Source organism: Poecile atricapillus, chromosome 7 (assembly GCF_030490865.1).
Source record: "Poecile atricapillus isolate bPoeAtr1 chromosome 7, bPoeAtr1.hap1, whole genome shotgun sequence".
NCBI lineage: Eukaryota > Metazoa > Chordata > Aves > Passeriformes > Paridae > Poecile > Poecile atricapillus.
In genome coordinates, this window is record NC_081255.1 from 32,582,599 (window position 1) to 32,602,086 (window position 19,488).

A 19,488-nucleotide genomic window follows, 5' to 3' on the forward strand; every position below is an offset into this window, starting at 1 on the left:
GAAGAAAAGAAGGGAAACAGAGTTTTCCCAGGTGGGGAATGCATTCCCAGCCAGCCCCAGAGCCTTTGCCAAGGTCTCTTACCAGGTAGCTCAGGGCACTTGCAAGTTGTTTGGCCACTTTGAATTTCCATGGGGTTGTGAGAAGTTCACTTTTCTTGTGCATGAACAGATCCAGAGGCCCACACTCAACAAACTCCTCCACCATGATATCTGCAAAGGCACAAAGTCAGCGCTGCAAATCCCAGTCCTTTCATTTCTGTTCCCACCTCCCAGCCCAAATGCTTGGGAAATGTTTTTATTTCACCTTGCCTGAGGTTTCTTCCAGTGCTCAGATTAAAAAGTTGAGGGGCTTCATGAACATTAAACCTGGAACCAGGCATTCCAAATTTTAATGCACATAACAGAAAAATAAACATAAAAATAAACAATAAAGCATGGCCAGGTTTAACATCCACAAATAAATTCCTGTCCTGAGTCTGGAAGAGCTAAGGCTGGGGCACTGATCAATTTGGCTTTTTATTTTCTAATTATTTTTAAATAAAAAGTAATAAAAATAAAAAAAATTAAAATATTTTAAAATATTTTCTAAGTATTTATTTATTTCTAAATATTTTTAAATAAAAATAACATACATTTCTTTTATACAAATGAATGTATATTTGTAATAAATGTAATACATTTAATATTACATAAATATTGCAAACATGCATTTATTTTATACAAATGAATATATACTTGTAATAAATGCAATAAATTTAATCCTGTAAATTTAATATTACATCAATATTACAAATATACATTTCTTTTATACAAATGAATGTATATTTGTAATAAATGGAATAAATTTAATATTACATAAATATTACAAACATAATTTATTCTATACAAATGAATGCATATTTGTAATAAATTTAATATTACATAAATATTACAAACATACATTTATTTTATACAAATGAATGTATATTTGTAATAAATGTAATATTACATAAATATTACAAACATACATTTCTTTTATACAAAAGAATGCATATTTGTAATAAATGTAATATTACATAAATATTACAAACATAATTTATTCTATACAAATGAATGCATATTTGTAATAAATGGAATATTACATAAATATTACAAACATACATTTATTTTATACAAATAAATGTATATTTGTAATAAATGTAATATTACATAAACATTACAAACATACATTTCTTTTATACAAATGAATGCATATTTGTAATAAATGGAATATTACATAAATATTACAAACATACATTTATTTTATACAAATGAATGCATATTTGTAATAAATGGAATATTACATAAATATTACAAACATACATTTATTTTATACAAATGAATGCATATTTGTAATAAATTGAATAAATTTCACCCCTGCCACAGAGCACTCTGTACCCACACTGCCCCTGGAGCATTCCAGCCTTAGGGGGAACCACCCTGGAAGGCTCAAACACAGCACTGGAATGAGAAATTTCTTGGGAGAAAAGCATTTAGAGCTCAAACACAGCATTGGGAAGGGAAATTTCTTGGGATAAAAGCCTTTGGAGCTGAAACACAGTGTTGGGAAGGGAAATTTCTTGGGAGAAAAGTGTTTAGAGCTCAAACACAGTGGTGGAATGGGAATTTTCTTGGGATAAAAGCCTTTGGAGCTCAAACACAGCATTGGAACGGGAAATTTGTTGGGATAAAAGCCTTTGGAGCTCAAACACAGCGTTGGAACAGGAAATTTGTTGGGATAAAAGCCTTTGGAGCTCAAACACAGCATTGGAACGGGAAATTTGTTGGGATAAAAGCCTTTGGAGCTCAAACACAGCATTGGAATGGGAAATTTGTTGTCAGGAAGGCTTTGGAGGTGCTTTGCTGTCCCAAGGCAGCAGCTGGCAGCCCCTGTGCTGTCCCCAGTCCCTCCCCAGACTCACTCTCCACGTCGCGGACGCAGACGCCGTGCAGGAGCACCATGTGCTTGTGGGACACCTGTCTCATCATGCTGGCTGTCTCAAAGAATGCCTGCCCAAGGGAGAGAAATCCACATTCCCTCAGCTCAGCACACAAACAGAAGCACAAAAAACCCTCTGGGTTTAGGCACATCGAGGGTCAGCAGGGGAGGGATGAGCAAACCTTCAGCATTTCCCCATTCCCAACCCTTTTTTAAAAATTATCCATCTACAACACACAAAAAGGAAAAAAAAACTTGCCAAGGAGATGTCTCTGTGGCTGGGGTCCAGGACTTTGAGCAGGACTCGGATCTCTTTCTCATTCTGGTAGCCTTCGTTTTCATCATCCTTGAGGCTGAGCATCCCTGAGTAAATCTGTGTTCTGGTGCCTCTTCCCAGGTGTTCTCCCTGAGACACAGCAGCAGGGATTTGTCAGGCAGGAAGCAAACAAGATTTACACAAGTATTTATTGGAATCTGTGCTTTTTACTGCCTCTGGCTGATCTGGATACAAATTCAAATTGTTCCCAATGACAGGGAGTTGCTTTTTCCTCAGTGAGCTCTGAGCATCCTCCCCACGTGAATTCCTTGGATGTGACACCTCCACATCATCCAACAGGTTCCCTGGGATTGAACATTCCCAGACTAAACAAATGAATAAACAACAGCTGGGGCTCTTACTCACAAACTGCTACTGAGGTGATCTTTAATGTGTTTCCAAAAGTGAGAGGAAGTAATATTTCACTGGAAGGCTTTGTTTGGGGAAGCAATTTCCTCCAAAATAACATCCTGCCTTGGGATATTTTTGCAGGATGCTGCCTGTAAATACACCAACCCAAACCCAATCTCTGTGTGTGATGCAACTAAAAAACCCCAACACCTTTTTATTTCACAGAAGAAGCCAAGTGCACAATTTAAGAGCTCTTTGAGCAATATTAAATCTGATTTAAGTGTATTCAAGCCCCTGTGTGGCTGTTGAGATTTATTCAGGTGACCTGAATAAGTAACTATAAACATGGGGAAATTTGAAAATTTGGGCAGGTTGAAACACAGAATTCTGACTGCTCAGAGCTTTTGAATAGTTCACCTTTTTTTAGAAATCTAGAAATTTTATAGAATATTTCCTTAAACCTCTGTTTCTCTGCTGAGTCAGGCTTTAAAAAACAACACCCACAACAAAGCAGCTCTTAAAACTCCCAAGAAATGACCTTAAAACCCCTTTTTTTCCATTAGAAAACTTCAATACCAAATTAATTTCCAGCCCAAGGCATTCCACCCCGGGCTCCTGGGGCTGCCCAGCACCCACCTGCACGATCTCCTCCTTGCGGATGCGGTGGAAGCTCAGCTGGCCCATGGGATACACCGGCTGCCACTCCTGAGCCTTCTTGGTTGCCACCAGCAAGTTGGAGATTTCTGCAAGGCAGAGAGGAGAAAATCAAGTTTTACAAAGGAAAAACTTCCTTTCCTTCCAAGGATGGAAATGCATTCGAATCCCCTGAAAAAGGGAGGAAAAAAAGAAATTTGGATTTGGTTTCTGCTCTTTGTTCAACAGAGAGATCATTAAAGCACAGTTTCATGTTTGTATTTTCAATACTGAATTGTTGTCAGCCAGATCAGGATGATACTGAGCAACTGAACAGAGTTTTCTGCATGAAGACTGAAAGAGGAAATACCTGTGCTGTGCATGGAATAAAATGGAATAAAATATCTCCCATGGCCTCCTGCCAGCAGGGCCATCTCCTTTCCACTGTGCAAGGGGGAGTCTCATCTCCTCTTCACCTCTTTCCTAATTCCCTTCCCTCTGGGAAGCACCAGCAGTGTTCCCAGGGCACTGGAATTCAGCTGGGGAACGAGCAGAAGGAACAGACTCAAAAATCCAGAGCTTCCTCCTCACTGCTGCAGGACAGAGCCTGGAGTTTTGCACAGGAATTCTGCCTTCCAGGCATTATTTACTGGGAGAGGATGGACTGGGATTTGTGTGGCCATCTGGGCTTCCTCCTGCTGAGAGCAGAACCTGGTGCTGGGGCTAAATCATCATCTGCAGCTCTGGAATCACCAGCAATAACCACACCCTGCCAAACTGCTCTAGTCCTGCATCCCCTGAGCTTCTTTGTGAATATCTGATTAAATATTCAAACAGAAGGAACAAACCCAGCAGGGGAAGAGACAGAACAGGGAACATGCACTGAATCCTGCTGGAACTAAATCCAGGGACAAGCTGAAGTGGGCAATCAACTCCCTGACCCTTTTGATTTTATTTTATCCCAAATCCAGCCATCAAAACGAAACCAAAATATCAAATATGTGATGTCCCCCTGCTCCAGAGCGTGAGCCACGTGCTTTGTGCAGAGTGGGAGAAGCTCAGGGACTGTCCCAAAGCCTCAGAGCAGCAGGTGATTGATGTGGCTCAGTTATTCCCCTGCTTCTAACAGGAAACCATTATCAGCTCAGCACAATCACCCCCCTGTGCTTCCTCTCTCACAGCAAACTCAGCTGTGAGACTCAGAGTTCATAGCAAACAGCTCCAGGGAGCGCTGCCATCACCCAACAACCGCCCCATTGTCCCTCAGATGGGACCTCAGAGATGATCTCCTGCCACCAGGCTCCTCAGGACATCCCTTGGGACCAGAACCCTTCCCTGCAGCCTCGTGCACGAGTTCCTCAGCAGCAGCTCACAGTGACAGCAACCACAGCAGGTTCCTCTTCTCCCCTCCTCAGCCCTGCCCACCTGTTCTGTTTCTGACAGAAATCCTCCCCAGAGAAGGAAAAAAACTTCAAATCTCTTGTTTTTTTTAAAGAGCTTCACACCAGGACACAGCACTAAAAAATACACTAAAAAAGCTCCTGGTGTCTGGAAATTTGTTCCCTTGCAACAACAAATCCTGCAAAGCCAAAGCTACCTCTGGGTCTGGGCTGGCAGCACCTCTTGAGGGTGAAGCTGATGTTGTCTGTGCGGAGGATTTGTCCCTTCAGGTGATCCATGAGGTCTTTCAAGGATGCAAAGGATTTGTTGGAGCCATGGAGGAAGTATCCCCCTTTCTTCACCTCTATCTGGAAGTTCTTGTAGGGGCCTGAGTTATTCATCACCTGGTGTTGGAGGGAGAGGGAGAAAAAGAAAGCAAATTGGGTCAGTGGAGTGAAAGATTTGTTTGTGAAGTCACCAAAGCTTCCCAAAATCTTGGCATCACACGTGGGACCAGCTCAGGCCCTGCTCCTAAGTCAAGGTCCTCTAATCAAACTGCAACAAAGCAGAAAAAACCCTAAAATTCCTGGAATTTTCACTCCCTGGAAGGCTCAAAGAGAAGAGCAGCAACATAAAGATCAATCACCCAACAAGCCCAAATTATGTTTGGTTGGTTTTTTTGCAGAGTTTGAGATTTAAGCAGTTCTGCCTCTTCTGGAGGAATTTTCTCTTTCTTTGGTCAAGAATTGCAGAATCTGGAGCAATCAGGCTTTCAAAATCTCAACTTAAAAATAGCAAAGCTCCCTTCCGCACCCCAGAGTGTTCCACGAGATTTCAGGCTGGTGTTGAGATCTTCCAGCTCCCCTCAGAGGTGCTGGGCAAGGGCTGAACTTGTGAACTTCCCCATCTCCTGAGCTCTCAGGGTCTCCCCTCTGCAGCTTTGGGTCACCTCTCCCTTCCCTCTTTTACAAGACAAAATTCCTTTCTTGTTTCACTGTTAGAGAGGTTTTCTTTTTTTTAAAAAAAAAATATCTACAGGAGATAAACCCAGTATCAAATATCCCTTCCTGACTCACCACTGATTCCATGGCTGGTTTTTCCTAAGAGGAGGATTTATGTTATCATTGTTTATTATTTCTTATTTATTAGTGTTTGAACACTTTAAATATTCTCCCAAACCACCAAGTCAGCTGAGGCTGCTGTGGCAATAAAATCCATCAAGGGAATTAAATCCATTCCCAAAAGGCTCCAGGGAAGCTGAACTGTGCTCAAGGCAAGGTGAAGTGACAAATTCTCTGTGTCCTGAGTTTAAAATGCTTCATGTTTCTCATGTCCCTGCACAGTTTGATTGGGAGGATTGGAGCTGTTCTGGATCTAATTAATCCTATTTGGAGCACAAAGGGCTGGGAAAGAAACTCCAATTCCCTCCTCAGAGATCAGGCTGAGTGCCCTAAGGATAAAAACACATCCCCAGGGATTCCAGGGAGCAGATTCCTGCTGGGAATGCCCAGCTGGTTGTACCTCTGAGCCTTCCAAGCACGTCACAGTCATGAGGATGTGGTTGAAGTTGGTGCAGCTCCACCTCAGCACGTACATCCCCACCTCGTTCCCCTCCTGCCTCAGCTTGTTGATGGCATATTCCGTGCTGGAAGGGAACAGACAGTGAGCAAAACCAACAAGGAAACATCCAAAAATCTATTTTTTGGGATGGGACATGAGAGCAAACTTCTATTTGGGGGTGTAACAGCAACTTAGAAATATTTCTGTTATTATTAAAATAGGATTTAAGGGTGCCTTGCTGACATTAGGCTGCACAGAGCAAGGGAGGAAGGATTTATTAAAGGGAATTCTGCATCCAACGCTGTGCAAGTGAACTCCTGGAATTTTACAGTTTAAAGGGAAAAGCCACAAAGATGGGTGGAGGGAAGAGAATTCCTTGAGGTGTTTAAAAAGCCAAGGTTTTGTTCATCCATCCAAGGAGTCCTGGGGTGAGTGTAGAGACACTTCCACTCTCTACCTACAATATCCCCACGTGTCCATGGAGAAAACTCTTGGGACACCCCTTGAGTGCAGAAACATTGAATTTACAGATGAGAAAAGAGAGAAACACTGATTTATTTCCCTTTAACAAAATGAACTTTTGGGGATAACCACCGCCCACCCAAACCCTGACGAAGAGGGAATCACCAAAAACCAAAAATCCCTCCAAAAAGCAGAATTTTCTGACCAGATGGGCCCGTGGCAGCCGTTTTTGATGTTGTGCTGGATGAGGGGAGGAGCCACATCCGTGCACAGGTAGTGATGGGCGTCCGCCGTGAGCCTGAAGTAGCCATCGACCAGCGAGGTGAAGGACAGCGCCTCGGCGTGCGAGCTCAGCTTCAGCTCCTGCCACCAAACACAGGCCAGACTCAGAACACCAGGAATGCTGCAAAATCCCTGCAATGTTGCTATTAAGGAGCCAGGAAGAAGTTCTGGCTGCAGGGTGTTGGGATTTAGCGGCCGCTCGGTTCTCTGCTGGCGCCAGCTCTGGAATTCCTCGTGGGATTTGGGAGGGGAAATTTTGTGCCGCCGTGGACAGAGCTGCACTCGACCACTTTTAACACTTTTGCTGTGCCCAGTGCCAAGGAGAGCAAGTTTTGGGTGATTTACACCCAAAATGGCCCTCAAGTTGTCACCTTTTCCCAGCTGTTGGAGTGTGAGACACAGAGTGAGTGCCCTCGTCTCTGATGCCTGGCTCTGAGATCCAGGAGAACACTGAATTTCACAGAACGTGAAATTCATGGGCATGTTTTCATGAAAACAACTGTTAAAGTTAGACAGAAAAGCTAAAAGTGTGAGTGTGTAAATTAGAGAGTTTTCTAAAATCACTGGGTGAAAAAGTTAAAGTTTGGAGTTTAAACTAGTTTAGAGAACAGAAGACAAGAGGGAGGATTTAGGGTGTTGTCTCTTTTCCTTCTTTTTTCTTCTTCATCTTCTTCTTGTAGAGGTTTCTGGGTAGTAGTGGGTGATTGCATAGAGAATGCCACAGTACAGCACACAGGTTGACAGTAAAGGATTTTAAAATCATAAAACATTTGTAGAGTTAGAAAGAAAGTTAAGCTTGGTAAAGCCCTGGGGAAAGTGTTAAAAGGAGACCCTGGGAAATGTTAGACCTTGTGCTTGATCAGGTGAAACTGCACCTGTGTAGTCAATAAATGATAAATAATACAATTGTTAGATGTGATTAGATATAATTATTGTTTAAAGAATCAGGAGAAACTATGTTAGGGGTTTGGGGGGATCACAAGAAATCCATGCTTGGGTAAAATCAATGTATACAATAGAACAATGTAGGTTTAATAATTAATATGTAAGTTATATAATGATGGAGTATAAAAACATGTTCAGCTCGAAACCAAGTTGGGTCAGATTTGGGTCTGTGCACCCCTGACACCCAGAGCTCTTAATAAAACACCTTCATATAATCATTATATGTTCCTTAATGCTAACAAGGTGATGGGTCATTAAGAAAAATAATTTACATGTCTATTGTTAATTGGATAAAAATAGATATAAAGATAAAACAGCCACGTGTTTTGGGGCCATTTTGTGCCATCAGAGCCCAAGGGGCAGGATGAATTGAAGTTGAGCAGAAAGTCTGGAGAGACCTGCCAGGATTTGTGCAAACATCCCAATAAACACCAGAAACAAAATCCCAAGGAGCTCTGGAGTTTCCTTCTGAGCCAGAGAACCGAGATAAACGGAACCACCCGCGAGGGAGGATCCCAGAGGAGCTCAGAGGGGACCAGGAAATCCAGGTGTGACAAGTGCAGCAGAACCAAAAAGAGAAAAAGTTTCACCCAACCCCACCCTGGAAGGGAAATGATCCATGCAGGGATTAAATTGGATTAATGATTAAATCAGCAGAAGTGTGTTTGGGGTAATTTGTATCAAATTCTCCGTGCCAGGAGTTCATCCTCACCATCCTCTTGTTGTCCTGCTTGTTGATGCTGACTGTGGACTCCCTGATGACGATGTGGGTGATTTCAGGGAAATAGGAGAAATTGTTCCACAGCTCCCGCAGTTTGTGCTTCTCCTCCTCCTTTTTGATTTTGCCATCGGATTTTTTCTTCTTCTCTTTCTCTGTCTGTACAGGCTGCGAGTGTTTGGGAATAAAAGATTTAGGTAAAACATGTTTAGCACAGTGTTTTTACTCTAAAGCAAAGATGCATTCTAAAGTTGTGATAGAAATTCATTAATTAATGGAAATTTATTGCTATAAATTATTAATAAATTGGAACTAATAAATCATTATTTTAATGAATTTAATAAAATAAAAATAAAATAATATAAATATATGACTTAGAATGATATAATAGAATTATTCTAATTATTTTAGCTCTATATTATAAAATTAATATAAATTGTAGAATAACAATATAGAATATAATGTATTGTAATGTATTTACTCCATAGCAAACTTCATTCCAGAATAGTAATATAAATTAATTATTAATTAGTTAGAATGATATAATAGAATTATTCTATAAATTATAACATTCATATGAATTATAGAACAACAATATAATATAGAATATAATGTATTGCAATGCATTTACTCCATAGCAAAATTCATTCTGGAACAGTAATATAAATTAATTATTTATTAATTAGAATTACAGAGTAGAATTATAATATAAATCATAATATTAACATAAATTATAGAATAATAATATAAAATATACAATATCATGTATTGCAATACATTTAGTCTACACAAAAAATAATTCTAGAATAGTAATATAAATTAATTATTTATTAGTTAGAATTAGAGAATAGAATTATAATATAAATTCTAAAATTAATATAAATTATAGAATAATAATATAAAATATACAATATCATGTATTGCAATACATTTACTCTATACTAAAAATTAATTCTAGAATAGTGATATAAATTAATTATTAATTAGAATAGAATTACAATATGAATTATAAAATTAATGTAAATGATAGAATAATAATATTAAATTTAGAATATAATATATTCTAATACATAGAATAAATCTATTTAATTCTGGAATGTGTTTCACAGAGTCACTAATTTTCCTGGAAAAGGACTCCAGTCCAAATATTCCAAATTCTTGGAAGTTTTCAAGATAAAACTTGAGCCTGGTCTGGTCTCAAAACTGAGCCTAAAAAAGGGGGTTGGGCTGGAACTTCCTGAGCTCCTTCCTGGATAATCCTGTAATCCCATAAAAGCCTCTCCAATAAAAACTGCTCTGCAGTGTCTGAAGCTCAAAACCATCTTTTAACAGCTGTTCTATCCCCAAAAAAATCCTTTAATTCCCATTGAAGAGAGGTTACTCACACTGGGCTTGAGCCTCCACTGAATCCCGTTGTTTCCTGTCACCATCACTTCGTACTTCTCGTTATCTCCACAATTAAATTTATTGATCTCATTTTCGGCAGAAATCAGCAAAAACGACGTCTCAAAAATCTCTGCCCCGTAATATTTGGTCAGGATCTCCATGGTGGATAAATATTTCACCTTCAGATCCCGAGGGGAGACGCTGTTGTTGCAGATGGTTTTGTTGTTGAACTCCTTCAGGAAATGCTTGAAAACGTTATTGATCCGAATCCTGGTCAAGAAATTCCTCTGCCTGATGGTTTTGTTGAGAGTCTCGGGGATGTAATGCTTGTAACTGGAAGGGAAAAGGAGGGTTCAGCTGCTGCTGGGGGAGCAGAGGATGGAGGATGATGAGCAGGGATGGAGGATCTCAGCTCACCTGATGTCCTTGGGAAGCTCTGGCAGCTTCACGTTTTTCTTGATGGCGTCGTGGGAGATGGCCAGGACGGCCATGCCCAGACACTCGTTCTCGATCTCGTGCACCTCCTGCTCGTTCTTGGGGTCCCTGATGGGGGCCAGGCCCCTCACTAAGTCATACTGGCCCTTGACAGAACAAAAAATACCAAATTATCCATCTGGCCTTTCCCAGAGTTTGTCCCCGAGCCAGGAATTCATCCCAGGATCCTTAAACAAGGACAGGTTGGAACCTCCTCCCCTTCTTTTATGTGTCAGCACACCAAAAATCCACTTTTTTTAAAATTAACTACAGAAATCACCACCCCTGACCCCTTTTAGTACCTTCAATCTTTATTTTCTGGTGTAAAAAACCAACTTTGTGTCTCTGCTTTATCCCTGCCCTTCCCACCCAAAGTCTCCATCACTCTCATGGATTCATCTCCAAGCCAAGTCCTGCTCTGGGACAGCCTGGAAAGTGTTTGGTTATCAAAGAGCAAAGACATTTCTGTGCCTCAGTACTTCCCTGGAATTCCCTTTCCTTGTGGTTTCCCAACAAAACAAGGAATTGCTGGAGCAGCTCCATGTTGTGTGTTTTCCTGAAGGGCAAACTCTTATTTCCAAGTGTGAAAATCCTGCAGGAATTCTACTCTGAATCAAAAGTAAATTAAATTTCCCCTGAGCATTCAATTTGCTCTTTCATCAACCTGAATTTTCCCTTTTTTTTTGTTCTTTTTGTGAAACCTGACACTTTCTGGTTTGAAAAATCCTTTGGAAGGCACAAGAGGAGAGCAAGAGTGCAGTGAGTTTATCAATCTTTATCACCATGGGGTAATCAGGAAATGTTTATCAATCTTTTATCACCACCCAATTAAAAAACCTCATTAAAAGGACCCAGCCCTTCCAGATTTCCCTCTGCTGCTGCTCCTCTCCAGCCCCAGAATGTCCCAGTGGAAATGTCCCACAAAAGGTGACTGACAGCCTTTAGAAACACAAATAATTCTCTTTAAAAGAAAACAAAATTTTAGGCTGGGAGAGTTTTCTTTACTTCATGTAGCAAATCCTCTCCTCTCCACCAGGCAGCAGCAAAAGGAAAAACCCTTTAAAGCACTAACAGCACTAATGTGTATTTTAGGAGCTCGAAAAAAAGGTTTTTAAAGGAGAATCCCATTGTTTTTCATGGGAATAGAGCAGCAGAGACAATTCCAACCTGGGCAAAGATGTATTCCAGGGAATTGGCATCGAGGATGGGGGTTCCCTCTGGGGCCAGCTTCTTGTCATAGGCCTTGGCTTTCCTGGGGGAATGTCTCCACACCGAGGGCTCGCTCTCACTGGTCCCGTGCCAGTTGGTGAAATAATATCTGGGAAAAAAAATAAACAGTCAGGAACTTTAAAACCTTTTTTTGGGAAAAGTCTCAGTTTCCACAAGTGAATTTGGAGTTTGAAAAGCAAAGCTGTAATAAGTAAAAATTGGTCAAATTTCTGCCTTGGTGATCCTGGCATTCCCAGCATGTTCCTGGCCTGAGGAACTGGGAGGGAAATGATAAAATTATCAGGTGTTGTTAGATTTTTTATTTCCTTTTTTTTTGTTAGAGACTTGGAGCTGCTCTCCTGTGAGGAAAGAAGGGATTGGGAATGTTCCCCTGGAGAGGAGAAGCTCCAGGGAGAGCTCAGAGCCCCTTGCAGGGCCTGAAGGGGCTCCAGGAGAGCTGGAGAGGGACTTGGGACAAGGGATGGAGGGACAGGACACAGGGAATGGCTTTAAGCTGGAAAAGGGGGGATTTAGATGGATATTGGGAAGGAATTCCTGGCTGGGAAGATGGGGAGGCCCTGGAATAGAATTCCCAGAGCAGCTGGGGCTGTCCCTGGATCCCTGGCAGTGCCCAAGGCCAGGCTGGATGGGTTTGGAGCAGCCTGGGGCAGTGGGAGGTGACCCTGGAAGGTGGCACTGGATGGGATTTCAGGTCCCTCCCAGTCCAAACCAGTCTGAGATTGACATTTATAAAACCCCAAATCTGCAGTGGTCAAGGCTGGGGTGTCTCAGCCTCAGGGCAGAGTCGGGACCTTCAGCAAAATAAAATTTATATTTTTAGTTCAGCTCTTCTTAGGCAGGAACTCCAACCCAAAGCTGTGCCAAAAACTCCTGACAAGAACCAGAAGATACTCAAGGACTCCTCGGGCTGAAGAGCAGAGCAAAGCAAATCCTTCTGAAATCCAAAGGAAATGACTTTGCTTCCCCCCTCTCCTGCAGAAGAGCAGTCAGAATTAATAACTCCAATTCTTTTGTTATTTCCTGAAAATCATCATTATGTGAGGTATTGTGCATTGTTTGTGGTTGAGAGGAGAATTTGTTCCTTTTCCTAATTAACTGCTCTGATTAAGACAGCACTGAGGAGTTACAGAAACAATTGGAGCCTCATTGTTTGAGGGATGAGTAAACAAGGGAGAATCTTTTCCTTGGAAAGCTCCATGGGTTCATGTGAGTGGTTTTTGGAATTTCACTTCCCCAACAGGAACAGGAGCACAAATTTCCCCATTCCCAATGAGCTGGGAAGGGAATTGTGTCCCTGAGCTCCAGGAGCAGGACCCAGCCCTCCTCCAGAGCATCTTCCAGGAGCTGGGAATTTGGGAATCTTTGGGAAGGAGGATTTGGATTTCAGCCTGGCCAGGGAGTGCTGGAAATGCTGGAGGGACCCTGCTGTGCTCACTCACCTCCAGCAGCTCCTTCTTCCCAGAGCTTCCAGGAAATTGTGTTATCCCAGAGAGGCTGGAAGGGATCTGGAGGATCATCATCCCAAAATCCCTCCAGAAGGGAGCTGCATCCCTTTTCCAGACCAAAAAACAAACCCAGCACAGGAAGAGTTAAATTCTCCTCCTCCCTGAGCCAATGACTCCAGGATATTACAAAATCCTGGGGTTTTTTAAAAAAAAAAATAAAGAAAGAAATTGAGTGTGAAAAGCAGAGGGCACTCACAGAGTTTCTGTGAGTTTTGGTTTAAAAATCACCAGGATTTCAGTGGGAACAGGAACACTTCAAATGGAAATTCAGCCCTAAAAACACAAAACCCAGAGCTTTGGAGCAAATTTTTCAATTAACTTTGACCTTTTTCACTCTCCAAAGTTGTTCCCAACAACTTCTGGTGGCTTTTCAACTTTATTTTTTCAAGGTTAAATCCCAAAGATGCAAAGAAATTGGGAGATATTTGAAAGAAATTCGGAGAAATTTAAAAGAAATCAGGAGATAAAAGAAATCAGGGAAATTTGAAAGAAATCAGAAGATAAAAGAAATCAGGAGATATTTGAAAGAAATTAGGAAAAATTTTAAAGAAATCAGGAGGTGTTTCAAGGAAATTGGGAGATATTTGAAAGAAATCAGGAGATATTTGAAGGAAATCAGGAGATATTTGAAGGAAATCAGAAATTTGAAAGTAATGAGGAGAAAATGGAAAGAAATCAGGAGAAAATTGAAAGAAATCAGGAGAAAATTGAAAGTAATCAGGAGAAAATTGAAAGAAATCAGGAGATAAAAGAAATCAGGAGAAAATTGAAAGAAATCAGGAGAAAATTGAAAGTAATCAGGAGATAAAAGAAATCAGGAGAAAATTGAAAGAAATCAGGAGAAAATTGAAAGTAATCAGGAGAAAATTGAAAGTAATCAGGAGATAAAAGAAATCAGGAGAAAATTGAAAGAAATCAGGAGAAAATTGAAAGTAATCAGGAGAAAATTGAAAGAAATCAGGAGATAAAAGAAATCAGGAGAAAACTGAAAGAAATCAGGAGGTATTTGAAAGAAATCAGGAGAAATTTGAAAGTAATCAGGAGAAAATTGAAAGAAATCAGGAGAAATGTGGAAGAAATCAGGAGAAATTTGAATGAAATCAGTAGAAATTTGAAGCTCCCACCGCCCACCTCTCCTCTAAAGCTGTACAAACCAAGCTGCTGCTTTTGGTTTTGCTTTTTCTCCTTCTCCAGGGTGCTGAGGAAGAAATAAATCTCATTTTGCAGGTGTTTCCCCTTACCTCATGCGATAATGGAGCCTGAAGGATGATTTCTCCTCCACCTTGAAGACCTGGTTTGGTGCATACCAGAGCTTTTTGTTCTCGTCGTACAGAGCGAAGAGGTTGTGGCACAGAGGGGACACAGCTGCCACAAAAACACACAAATGACTGAATCACCAGCTCCAGCCCACACCCACAGCCCAAAAAATGCAAAAAACAAATATTGGATCACCAAAGGAAACAGATACTGGGATTAGCTCGGAGTAAATATTGGGGAGGAAAGGTGGAGGTGGAGCCGTCACCTCGGTTGAACCCAGAGGTTTGGGGTGGATTGAACAGATATTTCTGCTCTTAATTTCATTTTCTCAAATCCTGATTTTGCCCTTGAAGGTCTGAGCTTCAAGGAAATGAATTAAAACCTTCATTTTTTGTCCAGGTCACAGAAATGGGAGTTTCACCAAAGCCACAACTTTGTTCTCAGCTTTGTTTTGGGAATGAACTCAACCCCCAGAGCTGAAAGGAGGTTTTAGCAAAGAACAGACTTTGACATCAATCATGGATATCAATTTTGATATCAATCTTTGATATCAATCTTGGGTATCAATCTTTGATATTAATCCTGGATATTAATCTTGGATATCAATCTTGGATATCAATCTTGGATATCAATCTTGGATATCAATCTTGGATATCTGCTTTGAGCCCACCCCACACCTCTGCTGTTGTTCTGGTTTAGGATAAATTTGGGAGAGAATTCACAGATCTGTTCAAATTCCCTGTTGCAGTTTTGGGAGCAGCTGCACCAGCTGTGGCTTCACAGCCCCAAAAGAGCAGCTCCTGCACATCACCAGAAGCACTAAATATTAAATTTATTGATAAATTTATTGATAATTTTATTTAAAATTTATTTAAAATTTATTTAAAAATTAAATCCCCTCTCTCTGCTCAAATCTCTCCAAAAAAAAGCTCTCATTTGGGGAGGTTTGTCCTTTGGGAGCTGCAGGAAAATTCCTGCCCAGTTCCCCTGTGCACACCCCACAGCAGCTGGGTAACATTTACTGTTTCATGAGGAAAGAACCTCAGAACTGTAAATATAAAAGCCCACTGGACTTCTAGATATAAAAATATTTTCAAAATGCATATACATATATATATATGTATATGAATATATATGTATATATAATATATTATATTATAAATTATGTAATATATATAAAATATATAAAATATTTTATATATAAAAATATAAAAGCACTGGGCTTGTATATAAAAAATATTAATATATATATTATATATAATATATGTATATTAAATATTAAATATTAAATATTATATATTATATAAAATATACAATAATATATATTATATAATATATATTATAAACAAAATATATTGTTATATATTATATAATATAAAATACTTTATATATAAAAATATAAAACCACACTGGGTTTCTATATATAAAAATATTAGATATATTATATATAACATAGATAATATATATTATATAATATTTATATTATTATATAATTATAATATTATAAATATTATTATATAATTATATAGTATTAATATAATATAGTATAATATAATATAATATAATATAATATAATATAATATAATATAATATAATATAATATAATATAATATAATATAATATAATATAATATAATATAATATAATATAATATAATATAATATAATATAATATAATATAATATAATAATTATATAGAATATAAAAATATTGCAATATATTATATAATTTATATATAATATATAAAATATTTTTAGATATAAAAAAATACAAAAGCCCAGTGGGCTGTGAGATCAAACAGAGATGAAATCCACTTTTTCCTGGGGAATTCCAGGTGTTTTGCTGTGCCCCAGCCCAGAGGGAGGGGCTGACACGTGAGTTAAAGCAGCTTTGAAGGGATTTATTGGGATGAGGTGGCTCTTCCCTGAGTGCCAGCCAGGGAATTCCTCCCTTTGGCTTCTGCCAGGCCCCTGAGAGCTGAAATAAATCCAAATACTCACAACACCTCTGGGCAGCCTCGATGCACAGCTCCTCCGAGGTGAACTCGCCACTGGAGTAACAAATGGGGGCTTTGTCCTGCAGGTAGAAGAGGATTTCCAGCCCCTGGTGTTGAGCTTCCAGGTTGAGTTCATTTTTCTTTGTGCTCCTCATCTTTGCACAGAAAGCCATGGCTTTGCAATCTTCTTTTACGTTGAGATACTGGGAGAGGAGGGAAAAGAGCAAAGGGGGAATTATCAGGAATTATCCATCAAAAAAAAATCAGGGATTATCCATCGGGGCTGCCTGCCAGGGGCTAGGCACCACAACTCTCCAAACCCCTCAGCTGGGGATTTATTCCAAACCAACGAGGTGAAAAGGGGGAAAAAAAGAAATGTCAGTGGTTATTCTGGTTCTGGGATTCATTCCCTTCTCTTCTGCTGGCTCCACAACTATTCTGAAAAGTTTCTCTTCTCAAAGCACAAATAATTTTCACATCCTTCAGCACCTAATTGGCTGGAAAACAACACTTGAGCCTGAGCAATTTAAACAGCTCATTTTATGTTTCCCTCTTAAAGTAAAAAAAATAAAAAAGCTTCTATTTTTACAACCCCTTAAGAGCAAAATATTTCTCATTGTTTTCTCCCCTCTCACCCTTTGTGTTTGAAACTCCTGATGCTTTATGAGTCATGATGCATTAGAAAAGATTTATTGGCATTTATTTTTTATTGCTACTTCTCTGTCTCTGCAGGAGGAAAGGGTAGCACTGGGTAGGTTTTAATGCAAGACTTTTTACATTGCCAGGGATGCACAACAGGGCAGCTCTGACTCAAAAGAAAATTGCATTTTATACCAAGTGCTTAAATAGAAAGAGCAGAAAGTTATTTGAGTTATTTGTGTTCTTTGTTCCATGTTTTCCTAAGCTTTAGCTTAGAAAGCCCAAACCAATTTTACATTTTGAGATTTATCCTCCCACTAAAAAAACAAACAAAAAATGAACTCCCAAAGCCAACACACCTGCATTTATGTGCCTGTGGGATCCTCTACACGACTGAAATGGGTCTTCACTCTCCCCAGGAGAAACTTCACTGTGACTGAAGGAAAAAGGAAAAATTACCATTATCAGGAGCAGCTTGGTACAGTTTGAAATGAAATGAAATGAAATGAAATGAAATGAAATGAAATGAAATGAAATGAAATGAAATGAAATGAAATGGTCAGGCTGATCAAATTCCACCACAGTGCCAGGAACCTTTATTGTAACACAAATGTCTCAGCCAGCCCCAAGAACCACCCAGAGTTTGGGCACTGATCCCTTCTGACACTTTGGGGGCACTGCCTGAGATGCAACAGAAAAAAAAAACCTGGGAAAACCTTGGTTATTTTTCCCTATTTTCAGGTTGGAATTGCTCCCATCACCAGCCTCAGCTGTGATACCTCAGGAATTTTCCTCTGTGCTTTTTCTCACATTTGTTCCTCACATTTTTTGTTAGATGTTAATTCCAATTTTTCCTTCTCTCTGTTTTTCCTTCCCCTCCCAGATTATCATTTCAAATGTGTCCAAACCAAACCTCACCCACTGCTCACCTGAGGATGGAAGATTCCTCCACTTCCAGCCTCCTTTTTCCCTCCTCCCCCATCTCTGCCAAAACGTGTTTAAACCAAATGTATATTTATTATTTTTGCTTCACCTTAATCTGACATCCTTAATCAAACATTGCTTTAAATTTGCCTGAGGCTTAGTCTAGGAAAAATCAGAGCCACACAACTTCCCTGGTGCTTGGGAAGAGCCCAACAATCGTGATCCTATCCCAGAAAAAAGATTACATGGAAGAGCCTGGCACACATCCCCAATTAAATTGAATTTTCCTGCCATCCCTGCCACTGGAATGCTAAATTTGAGTTTCCAGACACGTTCCCTTGGCAATAATATGGGGAAGAAGTAATTGAGAGTGTGATTTTTGGGATATGCAGACAAACCAGGAGTTATTTCTGCACAGCACCATAAAGTTGAAATGCAAAAGGTGAAATATATTAACTTGAATCTCATTAAAACCGCCTCCTTTTAAATGAAATAGAACTGAAGCTCGATATATTTTAATGTCTGTGTGGGCCTAATGTTAAAAAGATTGTCCAGATGTTTTTCAGTGTGAGGGGGAATGTAAAACCACTGCCTTTTACAGATCCATAAATCAAATTTCTTGTTTTTCAACAGAGCTGCTTTGCTTTGGTTAAAAGCTCCCACTCTTGCTTTTAGTCCCAGCAATTCCCAGAATCCTCAAAACCTTTAAGTGCTGCCTCATTTACAAAACCTTCTGGGGATGAACCAAACCACCCCAACATCCAATCTCTGACTTATTATTTCCTAATGGCTTTCCCAGCCCTTCTCATTGTCAGGGATTCGCCTTTTCCAAAAAAACCTCCCTTGGAGCTGGACAAATTCAAATTCCTGCTCTGAGCATCCTCCCCCACACCTGCACAGCCAAATTCCCACAGCTCTGAGATGGGAAGGGCATTTTTATTATTTTATTTTATTTTATTTTATTTTATTTTATTTTATTTTATTTTATTTTATTTTATTTTATTTTATTTTATTTTATTTTATTTTATTTTATCCTTTGCCTCACCAGTTGTTTTTTGTGGATTTTCCAGTCTCTGCTCCAAGGACAGCATCTCCTTTTCTCAGGCAGATTTTTAATTTCACTTCATTTCTGTTTCTCCCAGCTCTTGGTGATGCACCCTCCAAAGTATTTTTGGGAATTCAGGATGGATTTTCTTGAGATTCCACTCCCCCAAGCAAAGCTTTCCCTGGTTATTTAAAATCCTGACCATGGCTGGTCAAGGGAAGCCAGGTGAGGCAGACAGAGCTCTCAAAAACTGGTATCAGAATTAATTATGAAATTATGAAACAGGGGGAGGGAAGTTTGTAAAGTTCAAAATCAGTCTGGCTATTAAACTATTAGGATATTTGGGAGAGAATAATATTTGGTAAAAACTGACTATGATTTGTTACATTTGAAACCCAGCAGCATTTTTAAGAATAAAACCAAATGTACA

At 39.6% G+C, this 19,488-nt stretch overlaps 1 protein-coding gene across 1 annotated transcript in view; it reads right to left on the bottom strand.

Annotated features, from left to right (window-relative positions):
• The window catches only part of JAK1 (Janus kinase 1), a 49,457-nt gene that overhangs the window by 7,406 nt on the left and 22,563 nt on the right, over positions 1-19,488 (bottom strand). Inside the window, exons 2-15 of the mRNA XM_058842966.1 lie at positions 17,449-17,525; positions 16,455-16,653; positions 14,441-14,564; positions 11,632-11,782; positions 10,408-10,571; positions 9,990-10,323; positions 8,599-8,772; positions 6,865-7,022; positions 6,159-6,282; positions 4,855-5,041; positions 3,261-3,367; positions 2,217-2,363; positions 1,941-2,028; positions 83-210 (exon numbers count right to left, since the gene is read on the bottom strand). Coding sequence (XP_058698949.1) covers positions 83-210; positions 1,941-2,028; positions 2,217-2,363; positions 3,261-3,367; positions 4,855-5,041; positions 6,159-6,282; positions 6,865-7,022; positions 8,599-8,772; positions 9,990-10,323; positions 10,408-10,571; positions 11,632-11,782; positions 14,441-14,564; positions 16,455-16,653; positions 17,449-17,454 — 2,091 coding nt within the window. The 5' untranslated portion in view covers positions 17,455-17,525. The remainder of the gene's footprint in view (positions 1-82; positions 211-1,940; positions 2,029-2,216; positions 2,364-3,260; positions 3,368-4,854; positions 5,042-6,158; positions 6,283-6,864; positions 7,023-8,598; positions 8,773-9,989; positions 10,324-10,407; positions 10,572-11,631; positions 11,783-14,440; positions 14,565-16,454; positions 16,654-17,448; positions 17,526-19,488) is intronic.